General features: G+C 46.4%; 1 protein-coding gene across 4 annotated transcripts; it reads left to right on the top strand.

Moving 5' to 3' along the window:
• The first annotated feature begins 1,572 nt into the window (after positions 1-1,572).
• Positions 1,573-20,448, top strand: KIF2C (kinesin family member 2C). Of its 4 annotated transcripts, XM_058717657.1 has the most exons (21): positions 1,573-1,734; positions 2,607-2,701; positions 5,753-5,854; positions 6,027-6,075; positions 7,713-7,835; positions 8,944-9,066; positions 9,614-9,714; positions 10,388-10,483; positions 10,930-10,984; positions 11,074-11,236; positions 13,521-13,611; positions 13,870-13,933; positions 14,012-14,103; positions 14,913-15,055; positions 15,837-16,041; positions 16,165-16,275; positions 17,054-17,121; positions 17,400-17,505; positions 17,598-17,711; positions 19,575-19,698; positions 19,794-20,448. In XM_058717657.1, the coding sequence occupies exons 1-21, from the start codon at positions 1,671-1,673 to the stop codon at positions 19,874-19,876; spliced, it is 2,172 nt and encodes a 723-aa protein (XP_058573640.1). In that variant the 5' UTR covers positions 1,573-1,670; the 3' UTR covers positions 19,877-20,448. The 4 variants fall into 4 exon arrangements, with proteins under 4 accessions (XP_058573640.1, XP_058573641.1, XP_058573643.1 ...); XM_058717658.1 differs by lacking the exon at positions 8,944-9,066; XM_058717660.1 differs by lacking the exons at positions 1,573-1,734; positions 2,607-2,701 and adding an exon at positions 3,679-3,786.
• The last annotated feature ends 2,696 nt before the right edge of the window (positions 20,449-23,144 follow it).

Genomic DNA, 23,144 nt, shown 5'->3' with positions numbered 1-23,144 from the left:
GTGTGTCCCATGGTTTAATTATGTTCTCTTAGATCTCATTCAGTTCCAGGACAGCAAATACATATACAGAAATACATCCACATAAAATGGCTACCCAATCTCTATCTCTGGCCTTGATCTATCCCTGAGCTCTTAGCTTGCATATTCACTGCTCACTCGACACCTACACTCTAAAGTCTTGCAGACATCTCAGACTCAACATGACCAAAATGAAACCCTTGACTTACTCCCCATAAACACACCTGTTTCTTTCACAACCTGACTCCTATTTCAGGAAATAGTTCATCATCTACCTACCCAATTGCTCTAGCCAGAAACCAGAAGTCAGGCATGATTACCCCTTTTCCTTCACCCCCATCTCCAACTCTTCGGCAAAACCCATTCATTCCATCTCCCAAACTTTAAGTCATTCTCTTAGTTACATTTCCATTATCACTACCCCAGGCTAGGGCAGCATAATCCTTGCCCACTAAATAGTCTCACTTCATCTTCCCCCATCAAATCATACATACATCAGCATTCTCCATACATCAGCAAGTCTGATAATATCAATCAAATCAAATGTAACTCAGATCTTGTCACTCCTCTGCTTAAAATTATTCAATGAATTCTCATCCGAATAAAAGCCAAAATTATTACTATTGGCTAGAATATGCTACATGTTCTCACCCCACTGCCCCTCTTCTCTTGCTTTCCAGCCACACTAGCTTCTTTCAGTTCTTCAAACAAGATCAAGTTCTTTACTGCCACAGGGCCTTTGCACACACCATCCTTAGATCTTAGCCTGGGAGCCTCCCCACCTTCCTGCCCTCCATTTTGACAGTTTGTTCCTTTTTGTTCTCTAGACGCAGTTTAAATATCACTTCAAATATTTCTTCCCTGGGCACTTTATCTAAAGTTATCTAAAGTTCCTCCATTATTTTCTATCTCAGCTCTTAGTTTCCCTGAGAGCACCTACCACTGCTAATTTGTTACTTCTTTGTATCCCCTGTTCATATGAGAAATGTCAGGTCAAAGACGGCAAGAATTATGCCTTGTTCACTATTACTGTCTTTAGCACCCAGGTACCATGCCTACCACGTGGTAGACAATAAATATCCAGGTAATCTGTGTCTCCCAGGCACTTGAAACATAGTTCCTCATTTAAACTTCGCAGTAACTCAGTGAGGGAAAAAGCATGCTCCTCACTGGGCAAAGGAAACCGAGTCCAGTTTCTAACCTGCTCAAGATCACTGAGCTAGTAACTGAAGAAGTCGGGATTGGAACCCATGTCTGTAGGGGCCCAACAGCACTCGGTCTCAAACACCATACTGGAGTTTCTCAGTTTTGGGGAGGCCAGTCGCGCAGCAGGCTCTCAGTAAGACACCCGAAACAGGCTACCAGCAGCGCGGAGTACGGGCCAAGCTCCCAGGAGCCCCAGCGCGCAGGGGTGTGACCAGACGGATGGGCGGTCTTAGGCGCCGGAAAACCGACCGTAGACTACATATCCCAAAAGCCTGCGGAGGGCGCCGCGGACTGGCGGTAGCGAGGCCGGCGACAGCGTGATGACGTTCTCAGGGACGCTGGCGCGCGGGATTTAAACTGCGGCGGTTTGCGCGGCGTTAAGACTTCGTAGGGTTAGCGGAGCTGTGGTTGTTTGTATTTCGCGTTTCTTTTCCCCGCGACTGCCCATGGACTCGTCGCTACAGGCTCGCCTGTTTCCCGGTCTCACCATCAAGATCCAACGCAGTAATGGTGAGGGGCTGGGTCGCGAGGCCAAGGGGACCTGTGGGCTGTGAGATGGCCGAAATTACTGCCCCTCCCCAAACGGCAGGGCCGAGATGCTGTTAGGGATTTCCCCGCTTCCACCCGGTCTGGGTCTCTGCACTAGCGTTGCGTCTCTTCTACCCAGGTGCAGGGGCCTCTGCGCTGGCTGTGGGTCCCCTTCCCATCCTCGGCAGTGGGCGGGGCTCCTCCCTGTCAGAGGACCTCCCAGGAAAATTAGGGTTGCTAAATTCACTTCACTTCCAGACTTCTCCGCTGAAATTGCTATGCCCTTGTAGGGACCTCGGCTTCCTGGCCCCTTTACTCTCCTCTAAATATTCCGCACTTGCAGTATGTCAGGCACTGGGATTCAGGGTTAATCAGTAGAAAAGATCCCTGCTTTTCAGGAGCTTGAAGTTCTGCCCTCTTTTTTTTGGTTAAGCAGCTACCAAATCTCTGGCAGGTGGAATACCCTGTCATTAGGAGAATGGTCAGACATAACCGTCTCGTAGGGCAACCCGAGGGCGCCAGAGCGTCAGTGGGAGTTGAGGAACAGTACCCAAGAACTAGAGTGACTCCCCTGCCCAGACATACCTTCACTCACTGTAGGCCCTCTTTTGAGTGGGAATGAATCCTTATTCCCTGCAGCTCAGTTTTAAGACCTGTTCCCTGCCTACCTCACCGTGGGATGTTCGAAAGGTGAGGAGTTGAATGTTAAAAGCCAGGGGTTGTATTTGTTTCCTAGTGTTAAAAAGAAAGAAAAAGGCAGCTGTTCCTTCCTTCAGGCCAACTCCACGTTGAGAATCTCTGTGGGATCCTAAAAGTGAAAAAGATGGGTAAATTCTGGACTTTTTATACTGTAGGTATAATTCACAGTGCTAATGTAAGGACTGTGAACTTGGAGAAATCCTGTGTTTCAGTGGAATGGACAGAAGGAGGTGCCACAAAGGGCAAAGAGGTAAGTTCTGTGAAAATGCCTCTGCCACATTTAGCACTTTACTCCCTATAAGATCTGTGTGAAGGGGCATCTGGCTGGCTCAGTTGGTAGTGCATGCGACTCGGGGTCCTGATTTCGAGCCTCACATTGGACAGAGAGATTACTTTAAAAACAAAAAGCTTTCTGTGGAAATGGAACTTGTGAGAACCTTATTTCTGATCCTGCCTTGTCCTCCCTAATCTTGAACATGGTCCTCTTTGGACCTATTAGGATTTTATTTAGTTGGGCCTGATCTAAATTGAAGCAATCAACAGTTTCTGGTGTGTTTGAAGAAGACAAACTGCACAGAATCCTAAAACCTTGCTTACCTACGCTAGCTTCTGAGTGCAAACTACCTACAATATCAGTTTGGGGAGCAAATCTGATAACCCAGTTGAGACAAAAGTATGTTTCTGAAACCCCAAGTAACAGAAGGCAACTTGTGATAAATGGCACAGATGAATAGTGCTTGAGCAGCTCAGAGGTAGTAACTCACTGAGGATGAGCTTGACTGGTGGGGATGTGGTGGGAAGGTGTAGCAGAAACAATAGTGAGATAGATGGCCTTCATCGAGACTAGAGAAGAAGCTTGCTCCAGGCAGTGGGAAGGCTCAGGATGCTGGACAGTTGAAAGGGGGGACCAGAGGGTTATCATCTCTGGCACTAAGATGTTTAAGGTTTTATTCTGTAGGTACTTGGGAGCCTTGGGAAGATTTTGAGAAGAGGAGAGATGTGACTAAGGCATTTATGTTTTAGAGGCATTGTGGTGTGGTAAAAATTTCACTGGGCTAGGAGTATGGAAACCTGGATTCTAGTCTGGCTCTGCCACTATTTTGTGTTCTCAGACATGCTTCCACCTCTCTTAGAAAATCAGTTTCCTTACCAAAAAAATGAGGATGATAATATCTACTTAATAAGGTTATTGTGAGGATTTGTTCAACAGATACTTTTGTACTGGTTCCAAAATGCCAGACGGAATACTGAAGTGAATAAGACAGACCTGGACCCTCTTCATGGAACTTAATGAGATAACACATGTAAAGGACTTGTCTAGCATAGTGCCTTATGGTAGGTAAGCAGATACTTAGTGGTATATTTTAGAAATAAAAGGATTGAATACTTTACAATATCTGCTCTTAAATCAAGAGTTTCCTAAAATTCTTTTCATCCAGCTATTAGAAGTTCCTTATGATTTTTGTTTGCTTATTTTTGTTGTTTGTTTAGAAATATACCTCTTGTTGGGTCTCACACCAGCTCAGATACTGCCTTTGGAATAAGGTCTAAACTTCTTAGTGAGGCATTCAAAGCTTTTTCAGGATAAAAACTTTTTTCTTTGTACCACACACTCTTCCAAAGTATGCTGTGTCAGGGTCAAATGCATCAGGTCCCCACTTTGTGTCCATGCCTGGTGCCTTGCTGCCTTCACACTGTCACTCTTACTCCTTCCTCCTGGGATGCTCACTCTGAATCATCAGTGTGAGAGTTAATGTCAGAACTAGGGTTAAAACATTGATCTCCTATATTGTCTGTTTTCTATGGTTTAAGTGTTGGAAATGGGAGGAATGTGTAGTAAGGGTCTATAGCTGTCCAAGAATTGGGGACAAAAGTGTGGTTATTAAAGTACCCGTGAGCTTTTGCTTTTAAACAGTACTCTGTCCCTGTTTATCCTGTGCTGCTTTGGTTTCTTGCCTTCTGTGCATATAGCTTTTCCATTAGAATATGAGCTAATTAGGGGCACCTGGGTGACTCAGTCATTTAAGCATCCAACTTCAGCTCAGGTCATGATCTCACTGTTTATGAGTTCAACCCCCATGTCTGGCTCCGCACTGATGGTGCAGAGCCTGCTTGGGATTCTCTCTCTCTGCCCTTTATGTGAGCATTCTCTCTCTCTCTCTCTCTCTCTCTCTCAATCTCTCTCTCTCTCTCTCTTAAGTAAACTTAAAAAAGAAAAAAGAATAGGAGCTAACTGAAGGCCAGGGCAATATATGTGTTAATTCATCTTTGAATATCTTCCCCCTATTGCCTTAATTGTGCCTAATAAATGTTTGAATAAGCTAATTAATAAATATAGGTTGCATTGTAGGAGTTAAAGCTTTCACCCTGGAGTACATGCTTCAGCTCTGAAACATTTCAAGATTGGTTGGTACTGGGGCACCTGGGTGGCTCAGCCGGTTGGCATCCGACTTCAGCTCAGGTCATGATCTCACAGTCTGTGAGTTCGAGCCCCACGTCGGGCTCTGTGCTGACAGCTCAGAGCCTGGAGCCTGCTTCAGGTTCTGTGTCTCCCTCTCTCTCTGCCCCTCCCCTGCTCATGCTCTGTCTCTCTCTGTCTCAAAAATAAATAAAAACATTAAAAAAAAAAAACTTAAAAAAAAAAAAAGATTGGTTGGTACTATTTTGGTGTGTTTGAACTGCTGTGAAGTATGCTGATGAAGTTTGAGTTGCTGCTGGAGGGTGGCAGGGCTCTGGTGATGTAAACCTAGAATTGTGACCTCAACTGCAGGCATGTGCAGGAAGTTGTTATTGGGGAAGAAGTTTCTGGGCCCAGTAGAAAATGTAGGTAGACTTAGGGTTAGGTAGCAGCTCTTGGAAACTTGTCCCCGCCCATAAGATCCTGAAGGGCCCTCCAGTTTGACTATTGCCGGGACAGTTAGAACTTGTTTCCTCCTCCGTGTCATCTAGCAAGAGGTGCTCAGGGGACTGTGCCCAGCAGGACCTCACTGCCCAGCAGAACAGTAGGGAAACCAAGTGGCCTACATCTACTGTGGACTACCTGACTGGTTACCTATCTGTCTGCCCTCCTCTTTACCTCGTTCTCATCATCAACATCTACCATTGGCTTGGCAATCAGAAACCAGTATTCATCTAGATGGTAAACCGTGACTAAGGGCTATTTGTTTATAGTTGTTGGTACTTGGTGGAACTTAAAAGTTGATAGTGTCTGAATCTAGAAGTACTAGCATTGGTTGTAGAGATGCAGTTGGGTTGAAGAAGCTATGTTGTTCCACTGAAATTTTTTACTTACTCTTTGCAGATTGATTTTGATGATGTGGCCGCAATAAACCCAGAGCTTTTACAACTTCTTCCCTTACACCCAAAAGACAATCTGCCCCTGCAGGAAAATGTAACAGTCCAGGTAGGTGCTTGTCATCTGGCTGAACCAGTGCCCCAGATGATTTGCTTGGCTTGTTGGCTTTTGCTGATTTTCTGGAACTGCCTAGGACTTCAGCATAACACATGGATCTAAGATAAGTCCTTGAAAATTGATAGGAACCACATATTGTGATGTTTTTGTTTTTATTTTACAGAAACAAAAACGCAGATCAGTCAACTCCAAAATTCCTGCTCCTAAGGAAGGTAAATAGATTTTTACTGGCTTATCGTCATGGGGTTTGAGCCCAGGATAATATTTCTGGGGCACAGGAAGCTGTGAAATAGACTCATTGCTCCACTTTAGCCGGTGGCTCTGTGTGGGCTGAGTCCTGCCCTGTCTTCTAAGCATCTTAGTGAAGAAGAATCGAACCTACAGGGAGGTTTTGGTCAAAAGGTACAAAGTTTCAGTTATGAGAAATAAGTCCTCGAGATCTAATGTACATCTGGCCTGTGATTAACAACACTGAATTATATACTTAAAATTTTATGATGAGGGTGGATCTTATGATAAATACCCTAACCACAAAACAAAAATAAACAAAATACAAAGCAAAGAGAGTGGGAGCAAACCTTAGGAAGAGATGGATAAGTTTATAGCATTGATTATAATGATAGTTTCATGGGTGTTTACTTATCTCCAAAATATCGAGTTAAACACATACGATATCTACAGTTTTTGGTATTTCAATCATACTTCAAGAAGTGCTTTTTTTTAAATTTTTAAGTGTATTTATTTTGAGAGAGAGACAGTGTGAGCAGGGGAGGGGCAGAGAGAGGGAGGGAGGGGGGAGAGAGAAAGAAAGAGAAAAGAAAGAAAGAAAGAAAGAAAGAAAGAAAGAAAGAAAGAAAGAAAGAAAGAAAGAAAGAAAGAAAGAGAGAGAGAGAATGAGCAAGAGAATGAGTGGGGGAGGGGCAGAGAGAGGAGGAGACAGGATCCAAAGCAGGTGCTGTGCTAACAGCAGAGCTCAATGTGGGGGGCTCAAACTCAAATTGTGAGATCATGACCTGAACTGAAGTCGGACACTTAACTGACTGAGCCACTCACGTGCCCCTGTACCATATGTTCTATTTCCAAATTTCTGACTTACTTTATAGGTGATGAATTGTTTCTCTCTTATGGAGGGAAACTATATAAATAGGTAGAAATTAATAAGAATTCAAATATAACTCAGTTGTTTCTCTCAGTTAAGCATTCTTATAAGATTCCAGAAAATCAGTGTAGCTGACCCATGGGTTTCTGATGATGTGCCCCAGGTCTGGCTCTGTAAAGCATCCTGAAGCAGTGGAAAAATCCAAAATCCAAATCCCAGACTTTGGAATCTAACAGTTTTGGGTTAACATCCTGGCTCCAACACTTACTACAGTGTGGAAGTTCCTTAATTTCTCTGAGCCTTATTGTCCCCTTCCATCAGATGGGAAGATTGATATTTACCTTACAATGTTGTTTTGAAGTATGGGAAGATTGTACAATGATAGGTGTTGCTGCTGTTAAGGTTAATAATGCTTTTTTCCAGGGATTAGGTCTGTCTTTTCAGAAAGGATTTCGGATTGGCTGTAGGTCCCTCCATTTACTCAGCACAGTTGCTCTTGTGGGAGATATCCTTGACCTTAGGAGCTCTCAGATTGGCAGAATGTGAATAGATTAGTTTTGGGGTCACTAGTACTTGGCCTTTCTAATTTTTCCTTTCCTTGGGTGGAAGGAGTGGGAAGTTGGGCTCTTTCCTGGTGATCTGGACCCATCCCACCCTATACAGAATCTTGGAGGGTTGCCCCCTAGTGGCCCCCATCGGCCCTCCTGATCATGCCCCACTGATTGGCTGCTGCTGCCCTTGGTGTTTCAGGTCTCAGAGGCCGCTCCACCCGAATGTCCACTGTCTCGGAGGTTCGAATTACCACTCAGGAGAATGATATGGAGGTGGAGCTACCAGCGTCTACAAATTCCCGCAAGCAGTTTTCAGTTCCCAGTGAGTAATGAATTTGTTTTTCCTGTTTGAGGCTCTGTAGCAGCTGCTCATATATTGCCCTGTCCCTGTTCTGAAATATCCTGAGATTTCTACACTCCCCTGTCTTCAGTTCTATTCTGCTCCCTTATTTGGAAATCATTTAATTTTACTCTTTAATTTTATTGAAACATTACACACACACAAAGAAAAGCGACCATATTATTTAGTTCACAAACCGAACGTACTCACATAACTCAATCAAAGCATTATGAGCAACCCAAAAATCCCCCTCAAGTTCCCTTCCAGTTCATAAGCCCCTATATTAAGTACCTATAATCTTGACTTCTGATACCATAAATTAGATTTTTCCCTTTTTGGACTTTATATAAATAGAATTTGAAAAATATTTTTAATTGTAAACTTTTATTAGATAAAGCAGGTACAGATTGTGTAAGATAGACAGTCATTACATCTTACATGTATCAAATTCAGCTCTAATAAAATGAATGTAAACAAGAGGGTCACAGCCAGGTATGGGAAGTAGCAAGTTGTCATGGGCTTTCTGGGGTTGAATCAATATGTTGTTGCTCAGGTTTCTGTTACTCCTGGCTTTTCAGTCTTTGTCCCTCTTAACCCAGGTTCCAAGACTTGGAGAAGTCTGGCTTTTTCTTCCAAATACGCCCTGGCCTGAGAACCCAAGCTTGGATGAAGCCTAAAGTCTTTAGGCCTTTAGAGGCTTTACCTTTGTGGTGAAGTCCATGCTGAGCTACTCACATACCTTCAAAGATATATATTCTTTTTTATTTAAAGATTTTATTTTTAAGTAATCTCTACACCAAACTTACAACCCTGAGATGAAGAGTCGCATGCTCTACCGACTGAGCCAGCTAGACACCCTATCCTCTAAGACTTTTGATCCCAGGAGTCAGCCCCTGTAGAGACTGGTTGGGTTCAGGGTTTGGGCTGAAGTGACGGGAAAAGCCCAAGCTCTGCTCACACGGTGGGAGCCCAAGGTTTTGCTGAGCTGGCAGTCAGTTGCACTCCTCCTGACACACAACCTGCTAGGGCTCAGAGGAGTACAGCTCTGGTATGCCTGCCTGCTTCTCCAATGACTCTTGTTCCCCCACAGCTGGACCCCCTAGGCCCTCCTGCCCTGCAGTGGCTGAAATACCATTGACGATGGTCAGTGAGGAGGTGGAAGAGCAAGTCCATTCCATCCGAGGCAGCTCTTCTGCAAACCCTGTGAACTCAGGTAGACACACTGAGCTGTCTGCTGCCTGCTCCTAGTGCAGGACAGGTTGTTATATCCTCTCCCAAACCTAGCCTGCTTTGGCACCTGACTTCAAATCATGTTTATCACGTGGGGGCATATTTCCTGTGGCCATCGCATCAGTCTTTCACAAGAGGTGACCTTGTTCCCACCAGCTGGCAGGAGCCCTCTAATGTAGCTGAGGTGTTGCCATAGCTCAAGTCTTGACCAACACCTGAAAAACAGCCCTGAATGCCCATCAAAATCAATCAGGGATGGTATCACCTCTTGTGGTTGTTGAGAAAATGCCACAGAGACACGGAGAGAGCTTGGGTTAGGCCTAGAGCACTTGTGCAGGTCTTTACTTTGCAGGCTTAGCCTACAACGGATAGAGTCATATCCATTGCTTCCTCTCCTTGCATATGGTGGTTTAAGAGCAAGGGTCTAAGGAAGGCCTAGGCCTGGGAATGGCCCATGACTCAATAGAAAAGCTGGAAAAGAGTAGGCTGGCTGGCCTAGACAGGTAAAAGTGGGCTTCCTTCTTCCCCAGTTCGGAGGAAATCATGTATTGTGAAGGAAATGGAAAAAATGAAGAACAAGCGAGAAGAGAAGAGGGCCCAGAACTCTGAAACAAGAATAAAGCGAGCTCAGGTACCTTTCTTAGGTCAAGGGTTTTTGGACAGGCATTCTTAATTGCAACCTCACCAGCAGCAGAGATACAGCTGGGCCCCAGCGTTTCTGAGGCTCCAGTTCTGATATCCAGGAAATTTAACTGGTTTTTCATCTGGATTCAGGAAAAAATAATCAGATATTTTTCTGAAGCCCTTTGGGTGGGGAATATTTCATGCTGATCATCCAGTAGGCACACCCATCACAGTGCAGTGGCCAACAGAGCTGCTGGGCAGAGTTGCCTGCTTTCCCCCCCGACCCCCACCTCCACCTCCTAATTGTGTATATGGGGCAGGGGTTTGGGGTTGCAATAAAGTCCCAGTTTGGAGCATTTCCCCTCAGTTGGGTTAACTGCTCCAGGGAATCTCAACCTGCTGGTCTCCTAAGAAGGGGACAGTGGCCCTCGCCCTAGTTCCTAGAGTGGTTGAATGCATGCCTAAAACCTACCATCCCCCACCGCCAATCTCTGTTCCCAGGGCCTTTGCTTCTGAGTTCTCAGCCTAGAGCCAGGGTGGGAGGAAGGTAAGATGTGGGAGGGCTTTGTCAACTGAAGGGCTGTGTGTATATAAAGAGCTGTTGCTGATGCTTCAGCACTAAGCTCTGAGAGCATTTACCTGTCAGCAGTCAGTCCTTTTTTTGCCCTTGTCCCAAACAGGAGTATGACAGCAGCTTTCCAAACTGGGAATTTGCCCGGATGATTAGAGAATTTCGGGCTACTTTGGAATGTCATCCACTTACTATGACAGATCCTGTAAGTAAACCTAAAAAAGGCTTCTCTCTCTCCTTCCTGAGTGTGTGTACAATTGAGAGACAAATCTCTTTAAGGATGTGAGAGCTTGCAAGAATCTCCACTTACCCTTGAGGATATTTTTAATACCTTTAATGGGCTGGAGCTAGCAAGGCTGGATGGGAGAGTCAGCTGCATAAAGTGTCACCCTCTTCACTTCCATAGGTTGGCTAGATCCTTACTAATAATCGTGTAAGTAGCACTGAAACCTGTAGGCAGCAGGGTGAGAAAACTGGAAAGGAAATTCAAAGCTGCCTGACTGTTTTTGAGAGTAACTAATGGTGGAGCTGGGGTCCCAGTGTTAGGTCTTGGCCCTTGAGTGAGCCAGACATGGGATTGGAAGAGGAGGAGTTCTTTCAGTATTGCTCTGACCTTTTGGTGGTTGGTTGTCTTCTTTCATCCTTTTGAAGATCGAAGAGCACAGGATATGTGTCTGTGTGAGGAAACGCCCGCTAAATAAACAAGGTAAGCCCTGATCAGTCAGAAGGAGGCTTTTGACTGACTGACCTTCTCCATGTCCAGGAATCATCCCCTGAAATACTCTTCTTCTGCAGAATTGGCCAAGAAAGAAGTTGATGTGATTTCTGTTCCCAGCAAAGGCCTCCTCTTGGTCCATGAGCCCAAGTTAAAAGTGGACTTAACAAAGTATCTGGAGAACCAAGCCTTCTGCTTTGACTTTGCATTTGATGAAACAGCTTCAAATGAAGTTGTCTACAGGTTAGTTTCTTGGCCTCTTTTATTTCCCTTTCCCAGCCTTCCTCTTGTCAATGTGGGATATTGTACTATTCACCGCCACACTGATCTCTGAGGCCTTTCTTGGCCTCCTCATATTTTCTTTGGATCAGCCATTACAGAGTTGGTTCTGGCTCTGTCTCCTGGCACCAGGAAGGCCCAGTTTGGGCTTGTCACATCCCATTTTGCATCTTTAGCAGTGCATCCTCAAATGGATTACAAGTGAGGTATTACCCAATGTACTCTCTGAGGCTGGGTTGGGCAGGTCGAAGGGATTCTTCCAGTGTCTTATGCAGCCACTCCATTACCCACTGAGCTTAGCAGACTCAGCAAAGACTAGGACCGCTCTGTCTAATACAGCACCACCAGCCTCATGTGGCTATTCAAATGAAAGTTAAATAAAATTAAGAACTCAATTCTTTTTTTTTTTCTTTTTTTTTTTGGCTTGAACTCACAACTCTGAGATCAAGAATTGCTTTCTCTACCAACTGAGCCAGCCAGGAGTCTCAGAATTCATTAAAAAAAATTTTTTTTAATGTTTATTTATTTATTTATTTATTTATTTTTTTTAATTTTTTTTTTTTTATTTTTGGGACAGAGAGAGGCAGAGCATGAACGGGAGAGGGGCAGAGAGAGAGGGAGACACAGAATCGGAAACAGGCTCCAGGCTCCGAGCCATCAGCCCAGAGCCTGACGCGGGGCTCGAACTCACAGACCGCGAGATCGTGACCTGGCTGAAGTCGGACGCTTAACCGACTGCGCCACCCAGGCGCCCCATAATGTTTATTTATTTTTGAGAGAGAGAAAGCACGTGCACAAGCAGGAGAGGGGCAGAGACAGAGGAGGACACAGAATCTGAAGCAGGCTCCAGGCTCTGAGCTGTCAGCACAAAGCCCGACGCAGGGCTTGAACTCACAGTGAGATCATGACCTGAGCTGAAATCAGATGCTTAGCTGGCTGAGCTGCCCAGGTGTCCCAGAATTCAATTCATTAGTCACACTAGCCACATTTTAAGAGCTTGACAGCCACCTGTGGTAGTGGCTGCTATTAGCACAGTAAAGAACATGTCCACCACCACAGAAAGTTCTATAAACAACACTGCTCTAGACCAGAGGTTGACAAACTATAGCCCATGGGCCAAATTTGGTTTGCAATTCCTTTATTTATTTATTTATTTATCTATCTATTTATTTATTTTTGAGAGACAGCATGAGACAGAGCACAAGTTGGGGAGGGACAGAGAGATAAGGAGACACAGAATCTGAAGCAGGCTCCAGGCTCCAAGCAAGTGTTCAGCACAGAGCCTGATGTTGGGCTCGAACCCACGAACCATGAGATCATGACTTGAGCCAAAGTCAGTCACTTAACTGACTGACTGAGCCACCCAGGCGCCCCTGCAATTCCTTTTTATATGGTTCTCAAAATAAGAATGAATGGTTTCTGTGTTTTTAAAGGATCGTTTTTAAAAACATGTGACAGTAAGGGGCACCTGGGTACCTCAGTCAGTTAAGCATCTGACCTCAGCTCAGGTCACGATCTCACAGTTTCTGGGTTCGAGCCCCATGTTGGGCTCTCTGCTGTCAGCGTGGAGCCTGCTTTGGATCCTTTGTCCCCCCTCTTTCTCTGCCCCTCCCTGACTTGGGTGTGTGCTTGCTGTCTCTCTCTCTCAAAAATTTTTTTTAAATTTATTTTTTAAATTTATATCCAATTTAGTTCGCATATAAATAAACATTTTTTTTTTTAATGTGGTAGTGGGGTGCCTGACTGGCTCAGTCAGTGGAAGGTGCAACTCTTGATCTCAGTGTTGTGAGTTCTAGCCCCATTTGGGTGCAGAGATTACTTAAAAATGAAATCTTAAAAAAAAAAAAAAAAAGTGACAGAGACCTATGTAGCCTAAAATGTTTTAGACTCCTACTTTAGAGGGTTTCCTCTGATCTTTGTAGTGTTTCTTATGCTGGCAGTCAGCTACTAAGCTCAGGGTTTCATCTTGGGTCTCCAGAGTCAGACAAAGGGCTGATGGCTCAGTTAGAGTGTAGGCCACCAGCTTACTCTTGGCAGGTCAGTCCAGCCCTCCCCAGTTGGCTGGGAGAATTTCAGATTTGTAAGTGGGGCTGGGGTCCAGTGGGACCACTTTGCAGAAGAGGAGTGCTATTGTTTGGAAGGAGGAATTGAAGACTGCAGTAGTTCTGCAGTGGAAGGGCAGTAGGACCACATTCTAGGGAGCACATTTTGGGGAGAGATGTATACTCTTTCCTGTCCTTTCTCCCAGGTTCACAGCAAGGCCACTGGTCCAGACAATCTTTGAAGGGGGAAAAGCAACCTGTTTTGCATATGGCCAGACAGGAAGTGGCAAGACACATGTGAGTATTCAGCCCGGGCAGGAAGCAAACCAGCCCATGGTGTCACACTGGGTCCCTGTAAAGGAAGCAGGTAAGTTGCTTGCAGAAAGTCCCCTTGGTACAGATGCCCTATCACCGGACACTCTTGTTGTGCCAGATGCCTTAGCAGGTACAGCTTCTCAGCTTTGATGTGGTGGCCCACTGTGGTAATGGAGCCACTAGTGCTCTGGCCTAGACCCAGGGTCCTTTACCACAGTCTTCTGCCCCTTCCGTTTGCAGACTATGGGCGGAGACCTCTCTGGGAAAGCCCAGAATGCATCCAAAGGGATCTATGCCATGGCCTGTAAGTAGTGTGTTCTGCCCCACTTGGGTTGGGCACAGAAAGGCAGGTTGCTTACTTAATCCAGGCTCTCTCTCATAGCCCGAGATGTCTTCCTCCTGAAGAATCAGCCTCGCTACCGGAACCTGGGCCTGGAAGTCTATGTGACCTTCTTTGAGATCTATAATGGGAAGGTAGCTAGCTGGCAGGGAGGCCATCTCTACTGTTGGGGCCACTGAACTTTCTAAAACCTTGAGGTTGGCTAGAAATTGTAGGAACCAAGCAGCCTGTGGGCTGTCAAGCCTTTAATGGGCTGCTCTGTCCTATCATTGTGGGAGGTTTCATCTGATGGTGGGATGGTGCCCAAGCTCAGCAAGTATGGCAGACACACTCCTCGGGGCTCCTTCTCACATGTCTCACATGGGAGGTTTGCCTTGTGTGTGCCCTGTCCTCCCTCGACCCACCTCCTTAAAACCTTTCTACTCTTTCCCTGATTGTGTACATTAATTTTCATGTTCATATTCTCTTTCTCTCACTCTCTCCCCTACCCCTTATACTCCATACCTTCTACCTCTACCTCTACCTCTACCTCTACCTCTGTACTCTGCTTTTGCAGAGTTGCTTTCCTCAGCAGGATCTTGATAATAATAATGGCTAATGTTGATTATTGGTGTAGTATCATGTGCTAAGCACTTGTCTCAACTCATTCAATCGTTATAACCTATGAGGAAGTATTCCCATCATTATTCTGCAGATGAGGAATAAGCCTGGAGTAGTTAAGTACTGGTCCAGGCTCCCATAGCTGGCAAAGTAGCAGGGTCATATCAAACTGAGGCAGCCTGATTCAGCTTTCAAGTGTACTACTGCCCGCCACCCAGCTTAGCTTCTCTCTGCCTTCTCTGCTGCCAGCTCTTATCTAAGCTGGGACAGGCCCTGAAGGAGGGGGTGTAGGTGGGGTGTCCAGGACCTAATGGCCTTATCCTTGTTCCCCTGACTGGCACAGCTGTTTGATCTGCTCAACAAGAAAGCTAAGCTGCGCGTGCTGGAGGACGGCAAACAGCAGGTGCAGGTGGTGGGGCTACAGGAGCATCTGGTTAGCTGTGCTGACGATGTCATCAAGATGATCGACATAGGCAGTGCCTGCAGGTCAGAGTTCTGGTGAGGGGAAGGGGCCACCTAATGCCCGGTTCAGGTGATAGACCCCCGCTCTGAGCCCATTGCTGTTTCCACAGAGCGCCACTCTCTGCAGCTTGGTGAGGGCTGTGAGGGCCTCTGCTGTAAGGACTCTCAATAGGGCAGATGACCCAGGGCAAGAGGCTCATCAGGAGCAAGTGTCTTAAATCTAACCCAGGTAGACTTTATTTCCAGGTCCTTACCCCAAATCATCCTTCCTGACTTCTCTAGGTTTCTTCTTGCTGTCCCCTCCCTCTGTGGTAGGAGACAAGCTCTGGATCTAGTCTGGGCTGGAAGGGATGGGGTCATAGCTTCTATACAGAGGTAGGGAAGTGTTCTTCCACCAGGCATGGTGCAGTGGAATGCTGGGTGGCTTATGGAGGCCCAGGGAGGGGGTTGCCCTCTCCAAGCCTCTCAAGCTTTCACAAGTGGTTCATGACAACCCCTCCTCCTCATGTGCCCTGCAACACAGGCAACTCTCCTTCCCCATGTGCTTTTGGGCCCTCTGGGCTGGCTAAGGCCTAGCACAGAATCTAGTACTTTCACTGCCAGGAAAACTTGCCAGATCTGGAGGCAGAAGGAAAGCTGCTGCCCAGGAAGGGCAAAACAGAAATCTGGGATAAGAAAACACAGGACTGCTTAGAGTCTTGACCTGTGTCCTTTGTACAGAGAACTCAGTGCTGTGGAGTGGGGTGGCTTGAACTCTGGGGAGCCACAGTGGCTCATAACCTTTCTTTGCCCTCCTTTGCCACAGGACTTCTGGGCAGACATTTGCCAACTCCAACTCTTCCCGCTCCCACGCCTGCTTCCAGATTCTTCTTCGGGCCAAAGGGAGAGTGCATGGCAAGTTCTCTTTGGTGGATCTGGCAGGGAATGAGAGAGGTGCGGACACTTCCAGTGCTGACCGGCAGACTCGCATGGAGGGTGCAGAAATCAACAAGAGTCTCCTGGCTCTGAAGGTAGCAGGGCCTAAACAGGTGGTTGGCCTGGAGGACTGCTGGTGGAAGGAGGGAGGGAGCGAGGGAGGGAAGGGGCAACTCAAGAGGAAGAACGGGACCTCAGTGGCTCCTGCTGCCCCACAGGAGTGCATCAGGGCCCTGGGACAGAACAAGGCTCACACCCCATTTCGAGAGAGCAAGCTGACACAGGTGCTGAGGGACTCCTTTATCGGGGAGAACTCAAGGACCTGCATGGTGAGTAGGGTCACTTTGGAGGTGGTATAGGAAGACGTTGAGTCCTGTCTCTGGGCAGAAGGCTTGGTGCCCTTGGCTACCTGGGTTTCCAGGCTCAAACTTTACTGGGCATCCCCCACTGCTTTTTAGTACCAGGTTCCTCTTTGCCTATTCAAAAGGGAAGGAGAGGATCTGCTCCCTTTACTATATGTCTGTGCAGCTCTTGGTTTGGGGTCCAAAGGGGCCTTGCCTGATGAAAAGGGGCCCCAGAATTCAGAAGGATGGCCTGTGGGAAAGCAGGAGAGCAAAATTCTCCCCTTCTATGGTTTCCCTCAGGTTCACTGGCTCCTAATTAAGTACACAGGAAAGGGGTATGGCCTCAAATGACTTTTTGTTCCCTTCCTTATTTTATCTACAAGCCTGCTAGCTAGGATCTGCCTTCTTCCCCTCTAAGGAATCTCCTCTTCCCTGTCTACTAGGGAAGGTAGGAATTTCTGGCTAAGCCACAGAGCCTTGAGATGTGACCTTGGTGAAAGAGTCCATAAAAGATAAAACAACGGGTATCCAGATGCACCTTTAAAGGCAGGGAACCAATTTTTAACGTGCCTTAGTTTTCAGTGCCCTTGGGGCAAATTGCCTGGCACAGACTAGGCGCTTAGTAAGCTCTCCGCCCCAATACTGTGTGGGTGTCAGCAGCTCAAAGAGACGACTCCTGGCAGTATCCAGTACTAGGCAGTCCAGCGCCTTTACCCTACCCTGTGATCCTCAACCCTTAACTGCCTATTTCCCTGTTTTGCAGATTGCCATGATCTCACCAGGCATAAGCTCCTGCGAATATACTTTAAACACACTGAGATATGCGGACAGGTACTAGTACCCATGACCAGTGGGATGGGGAGACGGATGCAGGAGGGAGGAAAGGAAGAGGGAGGAAGTCTGGAGCCTCGGTGCCTACTGTATATTCTTCTGTGACTCAGTGAATCTGAGTTCAGACATGTCCCAGTCCCCTTCAAGCCTTAATGTGAAGCCAGCATGGGTCATCTTGGCCGATGTAAAAGCTGCCGAGCCTCATGGTTTGAGTGATGCTGCAGTCCTGTGAGTGCCAAAGAGGTTCCTGTGGGATCTGAGACCTTCTTGTTCCTCAGGGTCAAGGAGCTGAGCCCCCACAGTGGATCCAGTGGTGAGCAACCAACTCAAATGGAAACAGAAGAGATGGAAGCCAGCTCCCATGGGTCCCTGATCACAAGCAATGTAAGGTGTAGGGTGGGGCCAGGCAGGATGGAAACGTGGCCTATCGAGGGAAACTAGGCCATACTGTTGTACCTCTCCTTTTGGCCCCTCAGTTCTCCAAAGAAGAGGAGGAACTGTCTTCGCAGATGTCCAGCTTTAATGAAGCCATGTCTCAGATCAGGGAGTTGGAGGAGAGGGCCATGGAAGAGCTCAAGGAGATAATACAGGTGATGAGCTGGTCCTGGTTAGGGATGGACTGGATATCCACCCCAGCACAGGCCCTCAGCAGTGCTCAGAACCATTCCTTGAGCATGACCTGGGCTTTGCTCCCACAGGTCTTCAGGTAGGGATGGCAAGAGGCAGACCTTTACCTAGTATTCCTCAATTGTCCACCTATTCATCTAGCTGTTCTAGAACAATGAATTACCATACCCTTTTCTCCAGCCTGGCCTACACAGGCTTTCCTCCATCCTCCTAGCCAGAGCTAGTCTCTCCCCTCTATGTTCCTGATCGAGGTTTTGGAGGGTGACTTCTTTGCAGAGATCTTGGCTTGTTTACTCAGTGAATGTTTGGTGAGTACTTTCTATATGCCAACTCCTGTGCTAAAACCAAGGACCAAAAACATCAAGTATGGATAGCATGCCCTAAAGTAAGACATGCTCAATCCTGACTCTTCTGAGTTGTTTTTTTTTTCCCCTGACTCTTCTATTTATAAGCTGATTTCCTTAGGAAAGTCATTTAGCATCACTGGGCCTCAGTTTCTTCATCTCTGCAGTGGGCAAGACAGGATGATTGCATCTGAAGATTAAGAGATATGCTTTTAAAACAGTGCCCAGCACATGGTTAGTGTATAGTAAGTGGTAGATGCTGGTGCTGCTGTGACTCCCGCTGTGGGAGAACAGGGAGAGGGGAGGGGAGGCCCAAGAGGGCACTCTGCCAGTGGGGTATTCAGGGCAGGGTGCAGTGCAGAAAGAAGGACCTTGGGCCACTCAGAAATGAGAAGGGAACATGAAGAGTAAGCGTTTAGGCATGTCCTCCCTCCCTGGAGTGCTCAGGGTACAAATGTGTGAAGGGACATGGTATTTTCAGAAAGAATGAGAGGTTCACTCTACTCAAAGCAAAAGATGTAAGCAAGGGACATTGATTAAATATGTGTCTAGGTCAACAGGTAACCTGATGCTAAAAGACCTATGGCTCACTCCAAAGGCCTGGACTTGGTTATGAGGGCAGTGGATACCTTTGAAGGGAGCAGAGTATGGTCAGATCAGATGACGTGGTCTTATCACAGCTTTAGGTACATCACTGTGGCTGCAGTGTGGAGTCTGGTTTGGGAATGAGGGAGAGCATGAGTAGAGGCACTTAGGAGTTATGGGAAATTAGGAGATTGTTGTAAAGAGTTCAAGAAGGGCATCTGGGCGGTTCAGTCAGTTAAGTGTCTGACTTGGGCTCAGGTCGTGATCTCATGATTTGTGAGTTTGAGCCCTGCGTCAGGTTCGCTGCTGTCAGCACAGAGCCCACTTCATATCCTGTGTGTCCCTCTCTTTGCCCCTCCCCCATGTTTTCTCTGTCACTCTTCTCTCTCTCTCTCTCAAAAATAAACATTAAAAAAAAAAAAAGTTCTGGACACCGGGGTGGCTCAGTCAGTTAAGTGCCTGACTTTGGCTCAGGTTATGATCTCACACTTTGTGGCTTTGAGCCCCACATTGGGCTCTGTGCTGACAGCTCAGAGCCTGGAACTTGCTTCAGATTCTGTGTCCACCTCTCTCTCTGCTCCTCCCGCACTCATGTTCTGTCTCTCTCTGTCTCAAAAATAAACATTAAAAAAAAAAGTTCAAGAGAGATGTTGGAGCCTAGACAGAGTGTGGTCATGGTCACCATGAGACTGGAGTGAGGACATGAGATTCAGGTGCCATTTAAGAAGCAGAATTGGTAGGATTTAGGGACCAGCAGGGTGAAAGAATAAAGTTATTATTCCCATTTCCTGCTTGGCATCAAGACAGTCTGCATTGCAGATGGTAGGGGCCCAGGAATAATTTGCTAAGTTTATTTGGTCATTTTTGAACTGACAAGGTCCCCCCATGTCATTGCAGCAAGGGCCAGGCTGGCTTGAGCTCTCTGAGATGACTGAGCAGCCAGACTATGACCTGGAGACATTTGTGAACAAGACAGAGTCTGCCCTGGTCCAGCAAGCCAAGCACTTCTCAGCCCTGCGAGGTGGGTGTGGCTGGAGGATGGGGCCTCTGCCCTGAGGGAACGGGGCTTCTGAAACACCCACTAACCCCCAGTGCACCACCACTCCTTCCCTCCAGATGTCATCAAGGCCTTGCGCCTGGCCATGCAGCTGGAAGAGCAGGCCAGCAAACAAATAAGCAACAAGAAACGGCCCCACTGACGACTGCAAATAAAAGATCTGTTTGGTGTCACACCCAGCCTCTTCCCCTCCCCAACCTCCCCAGCAAACTTTGGGCACCTGGTGGGTCTAGTCAGGGTCTGAGCTGGAAAAGGCTTTGGTAAACGCCAAGTATGGAGGCAGCTGGGGAGAGGGTCAGAGTGACGAGGGACACTTCTCTCCTTTTCTTCGGTTACAGCTCTCCAGGGAGCAAGGGTGGGAAGATAGAGCTTTTAGTTACTCTGGGTGTTGCCTTTCTCTCCAGGAGGGGAAGACTCTCTGGTAAAGAGTTCCCTTGGGTGTCCTTCTGCCTCTGAGGACTGGCTGCTGGTAAAGGGCTCCCTCGGGTTATCCTGGCGCTGGGGAGAGGAAAGGAGCCTTTAGTCCAGCTCTCTGCTGGCTCTGGCCTGCCTTCCATGCCCTTGGTTCAGCCACTATGTCTTGTACTCTAAAAAAAAAGTTTCTGGGATCTCTTCCTTCCTTGCTGTTTTTAGAGGCCCAAGAGGATCCCTGCTGTTTCCTGTTTTACGTGTTTATACATTGTGTCTAACAATAAAGAAAGAGGAAAAAGTCAACCTGTTGACTGGTGTGTGGGAAGGGCTGAGACATGTATGAACCTTATCCTACTAAGGACAGATATTACTGCAACTTTCCATAGTGCTGATTCTGTACTCTACCTAGGAGGCCAAATCCATACCAGCAGTTTCAATGATGTGGTAAAGCTTCCAAGCTCTGCCTTGTTCTGTGCTTACTAGGTCCCAGGTCTTCTGGGAACAGGAGCCATAAGCAGAAAGATGGTGCTTTGTCAGTTACAGTCTTTGCTCAAGACACATTACAGGATTCTGTGGCAACACTGACAAGAAAGCACTTAGCTTGCTAGGTGGGAAAGGATCTGATGAACAATACCAGTTTGGTCTTGAAAAATTAGAAGTTTGCCAGGTGAACTGAGGAACCAGTCATAGAGCATGGACGGTTGGGAACTGGAAGATTCCAGATTCCTTGCTCTGGAATATGAATTATCAGGGGCGCCTGGGTGGCTCAGTCGATTGAGCGTCTGACTTCAGGTCAGGTCATGATCTTGTAGGTTCGAGCCCCGCCTCGGGCTCTGTGCTGACAGCTCAGAGCCTGGAGCCTGATTCGGATTCTGTGTCTCCCTCTCTCTCTGCCCCTAACCCACTCGCATTCTGTCTCTGTCTCTCTAAAAAATAAATAAACATTAAAAAAATAAAAATAACATTAATTATCTAAATAGTAATAAGGTATTAAAAGATTTTTAGCCTAAGTGCCACACAACCAAATGCACGTTTTAGAAAGACCTCAGGAAGAAGGGGCACCTAGGTGGCTCAGTCGGTTAAATGAAGACCTGACCAGACCTGACCCATCTTCTCACTTGGAATGGCATATTAGTCCCTCATGGGACCAGCCAGGGGAATCCTTATAAGTCATCATCTGCTTCAAACTCTTTTCTTTTTAAAATTTTTAAAATATTTATTTACTTTGAGAGGTACAGAGAGAGAGGGACAGAGAATCCCAAGCAAGCTCCACACTGGCAGCACAGAGCCCGATATGGGGCCCGATCTCACAAACCGTGAGATCATGATCTGAGCCAAAACCAAGAATCAGATGCTTAACAGACTGAGCCATCCAGGTGCCCCTCGAACCCTTTAATAATGTCCCTTTGCACAAAAGATAAATTCTAAATGTCCTGCTATGGCCTGGTCAGCTCCTTCCTCTATTGGTCCAGTTGGAAAGCAGTTTGGGCAAAACACTTAGGAGATTAAAAGCCTGGCTCCTGAGGCCACCTTAAGTGGGTTATTTAACCTCTTTTTGCTATTTGTGAAATGAGGATAATACTGGTATAGAGGTGTTAATATACACACGGTAGTAAGGACAATGTCTAACATTTAATAAGTGCTATATAAGTTCTAGCTAGCTTATCAACCATAGCCAAAGTATGGAAAGAGCCCAAATGCCCACTGACGGATGAATGAATAAAGAAGATGTGGTACATATATATACGCAATGGAGTATTACTCGGCAATCAAAAAGAATGAAATCTTGCCATTTGCAACTATGTGGATGGAACTAGAGGGTATTATGCTAAGCGAAATTAGAGAAAGACAAATATCATATGACTTCACTCATATGAGGACTTTAAGACACAGAACAGATGAACATAAGGGAAGGGAGGCAAAAATAATATAAAAACAGGGAGGGGTCAAAACATAAGAGACTCTTAAATATAGAGAACAAACATAGGGTTGCTGGAGGGGCTATGGGAGGGGGGATGGGCTAAAAGGGTAAGAGGCATTAAGGAAGACACTTGCTGGGCTGAGCACTGGGTGTTAAATGTAGGGGATGAATCACTGGAATCTACTCCTGAAATCATTTTTGCACTATATGCTAACTTGGATGTAAATTAAATAAAAAAATAAGTGCTAGCTAGCTAGCTAAGCGCATAAGGACAAAGATTTTTGTTTTATTTAACACTGTATCCATAACGTCTGGAACATATGGTAAGCACACAATTCATATTTTTATTATTTTTTTTTTTTATTTTTTTTTATTTTTTTTTTTTTATTTATTTTTGGGACAGAGAGAGACAGAGCATGAACGGGGGAGGGGCAGAGAGAGAGGGAGACACAGAATCGGAAACAGGCTCCAGGCTCCGAGCCATCAGCCCAGAGCCTGACGCGGGGCTCGAACTCACGGACCGCGAGATCGTGACCTGGCTGAAGTCGGACGCTTAACCGACTGCGCCACCCAGGCGCCCCCACAATTCATATTTTTAAATGAATGAATACACTGCATCTCCTACCGCTCCAACTACACTGACCTTTATTTCTTGAATATACCAGGGCTTTTTTTTTTTTTTTAAATAACAGCTTTATTGAGATACAATCCACGTACTATAAAAGTCACCCTTTTAAAATTCACATACTATGAATTCAATGGTTTTGGTATATTGATTTAATCGAGCAACCATCACCACTGATTCCAGAACATTATTTCTTTTTTTTTTTTTTAATGTTTCTTTTTGAGAGAGTGCGCAGCATGTGCACAAGTGGGGGAGGGACAGACACCAAGGGAGACAGGATCTGAAGCAGGCTCCACGCTGACAGCAAAGAGCCCGATGCAGGGCTCAAACTCAGAAACGTGAGATCATGACCTGAGCCAAAGTTGGATGCTTAACCAACTGAACCACCCAGGTGCCCCAATTCAAGAACATTTTCACCCAAAAAGAAACCCAATACGCATTAGCAGTCATCCC

The sequence above is a fragment of the Neofelis nebulosa genome, chromosome 2 (genome assembly GCF_028018385.1).
Source record: "Neofelis nebulosa isolate mNeoNeb1 chromosome 2, mNeoNeb1.pri, whole genome shotgun sequence".
Taxonomy (NCBI): domain Eukaryota; kingdom Metazoa; phylum Chordata; class Mammalia; order Carnivora; family Felidae; genus Neofelis; species Neofelis nebulosa.
The sequence above is the reverse complement of the archived record's forward strand: the minus strand, read 5'-3'. Positions and strand labels throughout refer to the sequence as shown.